Raw genomic sequence first — 8,761 nt, forward strand, 5'->3', positions numbered from 1 at the left:
ATGTAGTTGCCAGATAGAATGACATCACCAATGTCATACCCCGATTTTGGTCCTGAAAATTTTTCCCCATCAATCACTCGTTTGCATTCTTTCTTCATTCACATTCATATCCTTCATTCATGTTCATGTTTACGATTTCATATTTTTTTTTACATTTTTTTCACATTCCAAATTTACATTCATATTTTCTTCATTCACATTGGAAAATTTTTCATTTTTCATATTCAAGAAATTCCACGTACTCATTCATATCTCGACTACTTCATTCATTCACTCATTCATTCATCGCTCTCTCTATTGAGTGTGTTTTCTTCATCATTCATTTCCTTCATACCAATAATGGCTAGGAGTTGGTTCATTGACATGGGAGTATTTGCAAAGAAAGTGAAAAGAACTACACTCTTTAGCTGATCAGATAAAGGATTGTGGGAGTGTCCAAACTGTCACTGTCGTATAGACAATAGTGATGTTTCTAGCGAGTGTCCTGGCTTTCTGATTGGTATAAAGTAGTTTGATCTTTCTGATGTAGAATTATTAGACCATTTAGCGTCCAAATGTGGTGTTAGTAATGCAATAATGCAAATCCTCACATGTTTATCGACGAGTTCATACCAACATTGGAAGGAGACTAAGGCATCTGCTATACACGTCCTTAGAAATCTTCCAGGTGCTAAGAAAGATGGGGGTGGCGTTCACTTTTTTCACAGAACTATAAAGGCATATAATACTGGCCAACAAAAGCGTCAAAATATTCAACATCATGGCTTAACTGAAGATCATGTACGCTGGCACAAGACTGGTAAGACCAAAGCTGTAATAGAATATGGAGTACATAAGGGCTATAAGAAGATCTTGGTTTTGTATATAAGATCTGGGAAAGAGTCAAAATCCTACAAATCTGACTGGAAAATGCATCAGTACCATCCTGGGAATGATGAAGATGAGAAGAATGGAGAATATGTGTTTTCAAAAGTATTTTATAAACATAATGAAAAATGAGGAACTTAATTCATGTGTCACAAGTTTCAACATCAACATGTTATATTTCTCTAACAATAATATTACAAATTTGAGAGTCCACCACCAGATCTATCTTCTGAGTGCAACAACACTGCATCTGGTGAGGCAAATAAGAAAGAGCTAGATTTCAACAAGCTACAACTCAATTAACCTTCAAGGTTAGGAAAAAGAAATTAGGTGACAGGACTACTGCCATTCACCAGCTCTGTCTCGTTAGAAGTTTGGTTATACCAAGATTCCTTCAGACACAAATTGAGGCTCCTATCTTACCATACTTGAGCAATGGACCTGGAAATGCAAAATAACCACATTTATTTTAAGGAGATGAGAATCGTTCATCCTGGTCAGTTGCTACATAAAAATAGCTTGAAAGCAGCCGAAAAGTTTTCTCATGAAGAACCAAACAAGGACTTACAATGTTGGGCTGTTTCGCATCTATTTTCTGCTTGTTCGGTAGAGGAGGCCTTTGAACTATCGGCTGCATATCTCTTTCTCAACCCTTTGCCATTTGATGCTTTAAGACTCCTGCAGTTTTGCTCTCATACCATGACTGGATTTCTTTTTCTTCTTTTCTCCCTTGTTGTTGACATAAATAATGATTTGAGCCAAGATGATGTAAAATAAGTAAATGAAAACTGTTTGATACATAGAGAAGGTCACAGAGAGAATGGGCAAAATGCAGTGCAATTTTGTTGAGAAAATTTACATTTTAGGAGAAGATGGGTCCAAATAGACGTGAGTGCCGTTTACGGACTCTTCTGAACTATTATGATGCAATCATTCCACAAGGATGAAACTTGCGCTTCTCTTCTCATTAGAAGTTTGGCCTTGGAACTCAATTTGCAAAAGGACATGCTAGCAGGTGCTTCCCACCTTTATGCTCACAAACTTGAATGTTTTCCACACGGAATCGATTCATTTCCACAGCCTCTTGGTTTAATCAAGAAGAGGTATGATGACAGTGATAAGGACATTAAACCCTGTCATGTATATCGATCAGTCAAGGAAATAATGCATCATCTAGAAATAAAAGAGAGTATGGAGATGAAAAAATGAGAGAAAATCTGAGAAACTACTTACTATTACAAAAATGACTTGAAAGACGGCACATGTTTTATATCTTCCCCAATAAGAGTCACTAAGGAAAGCTCCCACAAGAGAAAAAAATGTAAACCGTTCCAGTCCATTTGCTCACATTGTTTGCGGCTTCTGCATTACTTTGTCCTACCACCCTTGTCAGGAATACCACGAGGTTCACTCCAATCCCATAAGAATTCCCAAACAGCCCCCCATCCAATGCACTTCATAGCCTTGCATCTAATTCCACGTGATCAACATGTCCAACACGGTTCAATACCTACAAAATAAATGAAACATAAGAAAGCCATGAATTCTATTTGGTGTGCACATTCAAGACACCAAAGTCGTGCATCTAGCATACCATACATCAACCATTCTACAAAACCATAACAATGCCAAACGTGACCTATATAATCTAGCCAACATTCCCTACAAGGTTCATAACAGAACAACTTGGTGGCATTGGCTCATATCAGTTTCACAGCAAATTCCCTGCAAACATCACAATAAATCAGCATGATAACAGAAAATAACTCAAGCAAGGTCCAAAGGGAACTCTTGAAGTTGTTCAGAATTTTGAGAAGGTAATGAAGTTGTTTTTCCAGCACTTAGATGACCCTCACCATAAAGTTGCGCAGGCTGCTCTTTCAACACTAGCAGATATTGTTCCGGCGTGTCGAAAGCCTTTTGAGGGTTACATGGAAAGAATGTTACCACATGTCTTTTCCCGGTCAATTGATCCTAAAGAGGTTGTTAGGCAGCCATGTTCTACAACATTGGAAATTATTAGCAAAACTTACAGTATCGATGTTATACAACATTGGAAATTGTTAGCAAAACTTACAGTATCAATTCTCTCTTACCTGCACTGTTACAAGCACTAGACGAACAAAGGTCTCCAAAGGCTAAATTGGCCGTGATTGAATTTGCAATCAATTCCTTTGACGAGCATACAATGAATGCAGAAGGTGCTGCTAATATTGGCATACTAAATTGTGGCTTGCTAAGTTAACCCTTTTGGTTCATGACAAGAATACCAAGCTTAAGGAATCAGCTATTACTTGCATTATATCAGTGTATACCCACTCCGAATTCACTGCAGTAAAACATAAAGCAATTAGCCAAGGCAGTTAAAATTCAAAAATCCCAAAATGGAATGGAGACAAAATTCAAAGAAAAAGCATAGGTTCAGATTACCTTTTCCAAGTCCAAGCATCAAAGAGACCGATCCAAACTGAGTCCACCAAAAGGACTTTGCAGAGATGCTTGTTTTAATCTACCATACAACAACCCTAAACCCTAATCTGCAAGATATAAAAAGGGAGGTGAGGATGAAAAATAGAGGCGGACAAGAGATTGAAAAACCCTAACATTGAAAACACCACAAAACCCTAATCCCACAATCAAAACAAACCTGGATTGAAGAGGCGAAGGAGTGAGGTTTAAGCTTCATCGTCGCCGTCGTCACCGCCGAAGGTGAGCCTTTTTTTGTTTCTCCTTAAAGCCATGGATTCTTGCATGTTTCAGAGTGATTGAGAGAAGCGTGAGCGAGATTGAGAGGTGACGAGGGTTTGAGGCTTAGGCTTTGAATGAGCGAGATTGAGAGAAGTGAGATTGAGAGGACGCGAGAGCGATTGGGAACGGCGATGAGAGATGATGAGCGAAGGAGAGGGCGAAGGTTAAGAGGGACACAATGAGATTAAGTGAGTTTGTGGTCGAGAGTGACGAGAGGATAGAGGATGAGAGTGAGGACGATGATGGGATTTTCTCGTTACTGTACCTCATATCTTCCCATTTTATTTCTTTTTTTCATTTATTTAAGAAAAACAAACGTTTAAACCATAAAGATTTTAGGTTTAGTCTTCCTGTGTTTTTATTTATTAGTGTATATTAATGTATTTTTTTTTGTATTCCCAATCCATTAGCCTCTAGAACCCAACAGCCAGGCGGCTGGGTTTAATTTCTTGTTTTTTTCCACTTTTAATTGGTAGTCCAACAGACAATTTTATCCTAGTTGTTATTTTTAATTTTAATTTTAATCTATTCTGGTTTAGTTATTCAAATTAGCATTAAGATAGCAAATGATCATAAGTGGTCTAGTGGAGGGAGAGTGTTTTCTTTAGTTGAGTGGGTTTGATTCTTGGGGATAACAAATCTTCATGTTTCTATTTGTTATGCTTACCATTTTAATTAATTTTGTATATAACTTCTATGATTTATTTTATTTTAAATTTTTATCATTTTAATTTGATCGATATTTAGTTAGGTTATTAGTACCCATATCCATACTTTTACACGTGTAAATAATCATACTCAAATTTCATTCGATTTTAAAATCAACTAGTAAAGGACCCGTGCGTTCGCACGGGTCGCGCAAGTGCAATAATTTATTTTTAAAAAATTAAAATATAATATATTTTTTGTTTATATATATATATATATATATATATATATATATATATATATATATATATATATATATATATATATATATATATATATATGGTTGGATCAACGTACATAAATTTATTGCATAAGAGTATTTTTTAATGTAATGGATGTTAAATGATCAATAAATGGGTTCAAAAAATTTCCACAAATAACTTTTTCCAGTTTGGGACATAATAAAGTAAAACATTATTAATTTATAGTAATATAATTTGCTTAATTTTTTTGTATACTATATTAAGGAAATAATCAAAAAATATAATACAAAAATATTTTTACAATTTATTGATATATTGATATATAATAAACATTCCATTGTTAATGTTATGAATAAACATTTCATTTATCATTGAGATTTTGGACATAAGAAATAAAAATATATTTATTTAGTAATGGATGAAAATTTCCAATCTATTACTAATTTGAGGTATAAAAGTGCAAATATTAACCTTCATAATAAATGATTATTTAACCAAAATACATAAACCATGTAAAAGAAATACCAGAACCTCATTTGTTTTAAAATATAGTAATGAATACTACCAAATGTTGAAATTAATTGCAATTGATACAGTAAGGTTTAATGCAACAAAAGATATTGAAACAAAAGGTTCACAATTTTAGTTAAAATTGTGAGAAATAAGTCCAGCAACAAAAATGATTTAACTTCGTACAATTCTTTGGTCCTTAAAAAACTGGGTTTATACAAAACCTGCCCGCAACCTTTTAGGAAGTGATGATTCAAAACCTGCCCGCAACCTTAAAAAACTACAATAATAACTAATTTGATTTCAGTATATTGATTTCATTTTGGAATGATAAGATTGCAACAACAATAAAATAACGGTAATATTTTTTAGTAGTATAAATAGGTAATTTATTTTATCACATTTTTCACTCACATCTAGTCTAAATTTGACCAATTTATTTTATTTAATTTTAATTTTTTTGTGTACACATTTCATTTGAAAATGAACCTCAATCAACATAACACATGCTCCAATTTTATGCAAAATGATGGAAGTCCTCTTTGTATCCCAAATCAACAAAACACCCCATATTTTGGAAATCCACCTCTTATTCCAAATCCACACCATAATTCAAGATTTCAAAATTCTCTTTTTATCCCAAATCCATAAAATAATTCACCCATTGGAAATTACTCATATCATACATCACCTTACCCAATGAAAAACTCTTTTTTAATGTATTTTGATATATTTGAATTAATTTTTTAATTATATTTTATATAATATATAGTGGGATTTAGTGGGGCCCATTTTCTTAGCCCACTTTAATTATTTACAATCATTTTCTTGTACAACTAAATGTATAAAGAATTGATATTCTTATTGATTTATTACAAATCATGCATAACATTTATTATCTCACGGCTGAATTATTTTAATACTCCACTGACCTAGCCAATAGAAAGGAGGCAGTGGACATGATTATTCATTTCAACCCCCAACTATATTTTGGCAAATAAATAATTTAAATATGTTGAGTTATAATACTATATATGATGACGCGAGATTGGTAAAAAGTATAATTGCATGCTTAACTTAATCATTTCAAACAAACAATGTAGATTTTCCATTACCAATCAAAAGACAATTCACTGTATATGATAATTATACCTTGTTTTTTTTTATAAATCCTTAATTCAGTTGAATGCAAGATTCAAACATTGCTCCAACATTTCTGAACTACCTGCAATTTTAACATATGTATTAGACTTTGAAAAAAATTGTAAAAAAATGTGTTTCTATGTGTTTTCTATAATTAGTTTTGAAGGATTTCATAATAAATTTTTATGTAATTGTTTTTTTAATTTCTAACACCATTAGGCATGCTGAAACCAAACATGACATGCAATAATCTATTTATAATTTAGTCGTATACACATATTTCATAAGATGACAACGTATTTTGTTATCAATCTAAAATACTTATTAACATTTGAAGATATGATACTCATATAAATTTTGTAGTTGAAAGAACACACAAAATACAATGTTCAACATAACAACATAGGATTTTGAATAATTTTACACACATGAATTAAATACTCATTATCATCCTTTAAACCATACATGAAATATAAATGTCAATTGTAATCCCACAAAATAAACACTTCAAAAAAGTAAGAACACATCCTACAACCAAAACATATCATGTTCTTAACAACTTCATACTTAAACTCATTCTGGTGCTAAAAAGTTCATAAAATATATTTCAATATCAAATTTCCGAAAATTCTAATTAAGAAGATGGTTCTATCTTTAATTTCTTGGATGGTTTGGTGCCTGATAATTGCGTAGCGCCAGACGCTTCAAAATCAACTTCTTCACCCTTGTCAGCAATTACAACATCCTTAGCCGGAGTCATTAGAATGATTGATTCTGGATCATTTTCACCAGATGCAGATAATGTTTGCTTGCAATATAAAAAATTAATTGTCAGATATAAAATGAATTATAATAATACAATATTTATCATAGAAAATTATTATGTTAACAAATGAAGATACTTACTGCGGAAGTTTCCAAATTTTCTTTGTTAGGGACCAACTTTGCATATTCAGTTTTAGACTGATTCTGCACATTGAAACATCGAATATTTATTATACTTGTTAAATGTTTAAATAATACATGAATTAAGTGAATATTATACGTCTTCTACTATGTAGTCATTTTCAATCTCTTTAACAAAGGCTTCATCATCACAAAGCTTCCAAACAGACGCTTGGGAAAACGTTGGTTGCACCTTAACTCTAAAAGCCATTTTCTTATTCAACAGCATTTCAAGCTCATCAGGATAAACCATTGGATCATCTTCTCCATTCTAATGGAAAAATAAAATATCAACCATGAGTGATAATCTGAACTTTACAACTCGATAAACTATTAACATTTTAACTTATGTATAACAATGTACCTCCACCATAGAGTTATGCATAAATTCAGCAGTCATTCCAAGTATAGCAGCACATTCGGAATCCCAGAATACAAATCGATATTTTGATTCACCATTGCTAACATATATCTCAATCTTGTACCTATAGTATTTTAAACGAAGAAAATAATATGATTAATAACAAATCCATTACCAAATTTATTTGCAATTCATCTAGATTATATGTACCTTGGTATAGGCTGTTCGACTTTTTGCCCACATGAACATTCATAAGCTTTTTCAGGATTAGGTGTCTTCGAAGAACACCTTGTGCAGCCATAATAAAACCATTCATACTTTGAGACAACAAATTTCAATGTGGTTGCTACAGTAACACATAAAGTTTCCTAAAAGCAAATAAAAAATGATATTAATTTCAAAAAGCAAACAATATAATTGTAATAGTAAAGATAAATTCGGCTCTATAGTATTCAACTTACATGTTTGATTTTGCAGAACTGACTTAAGGACATACATTTCGCATTATGAACAAACCTTTCTACTGGCGAATACTGAGAACCACCAGACCAATTAGAAAGAGATTTTGCTGATTGAGTAGGCTTCTCCTTCTGTTCATTAGTAGGCAACCTATAGAAATAAGATTGTTTTTGAAATTAAAAATTATGTATAATAATCTGAATATAAATAAATAAATAAAATCCATACTTAGACATAAAATATTGAATTTCAGGGATGTCTTCATTTATCAACAATTTGGAACCACTCCATGCATTTGACACTGTAAATTGTATAATTAATATAAAAATTATTGAACGTATAATGAAAAATACAAATCAGCTATGTATTTATAAAGTCTGATAGTGTAATACCTTGGTCATCTTTTACCATTGCATGAGTGAGCAGAATTACAATAGCTCCATTATTTTTAGGATCATTGTAGTAAGCCAAAATTTTTGATCCATAGATTTCCCATAAATTGCAATTTATGCAATTACCCCTATTTTGCAATATAAATAAATAATATTATATGATGGGATTCAGTGATGCAAAATATATAAATTTATCAAACACATAAGTTATGAAAATAATGCGCATTACTTCAAATCTTTCAGCACAACAGAAACAACAACTTTCTTCCCCGGAGTGTTGGATTGGATATGGTTTATCTCACTAACAACACCAATAATATCTACATTAAAGTAAGGTTCATTATTGAATGTGTTTGCAAATATATAAGTTATATAAGTTATAATAGAATTTAAATTATCTTCCAGTCTATCGGTTTTGCATTTGC

The 8,761-nt window shown here is 32.1% G+C and overlaps 1 protein-coding gene and 1 pseudogene across 1 annotated transcript; one reads left to right on the forward strand and one right to left on the reverse strand.

Annotated features, from left to right (window-relative positions):
• Positions 1–339: 339 nt before the first annotated feature.
• LOC127135660 (SUPPRESSOR OF GAMMA RESPONSE 1-like) lies at positions 340–999 on the forward strand (annotated as a pseudogene).
• Positions 1,000–6,676: 5,677 nt separating this feature from the next.
• LOC127076172 (uncharacterized) lies at positions 6,677–8,048 on the reverse strand. Its single transcript, XM_051017755.1, has 6 exons — positions 7,947–8,048; positions 7,696–7,853; positions 7,489–7,609; positions 7,225–7,395; positions 7,086–7,148; positions 6,677–6,987 (listed from the first exon to the last, which is right to left on the reverse strand). Exons 1-6 carry the CDS (start codon positions 7,977–7,979, stop codon positions 6,814–6,816), a joined length of 720 nt encoding a protein of 239 aa, XP_050873712.1. The 5' UTR covers positions 7,980–8,048; the 3' UTR covers positions 6,677–6,813.
• Between the last annotated feature and the right edge of the window lie 713 nt (positions 8,049–8,761).

This window comes from Lathyrus oleraceus, chromosome 4 (genome assembly GCF_024323335.1).
Source record: "Lathyrus oleraceus cultivar Zhongwan6 chromosome 4, CAAS_Psat_ZW6_1.0, whole genome shotgun sequence".
Taxonomy (NCBI): Eukaryota; Viridiplantae; Streptophyta; class Magnoliopsida; order Fabales; family Fabaceae; genus Lathyrus; species Lathyrus oleraceus.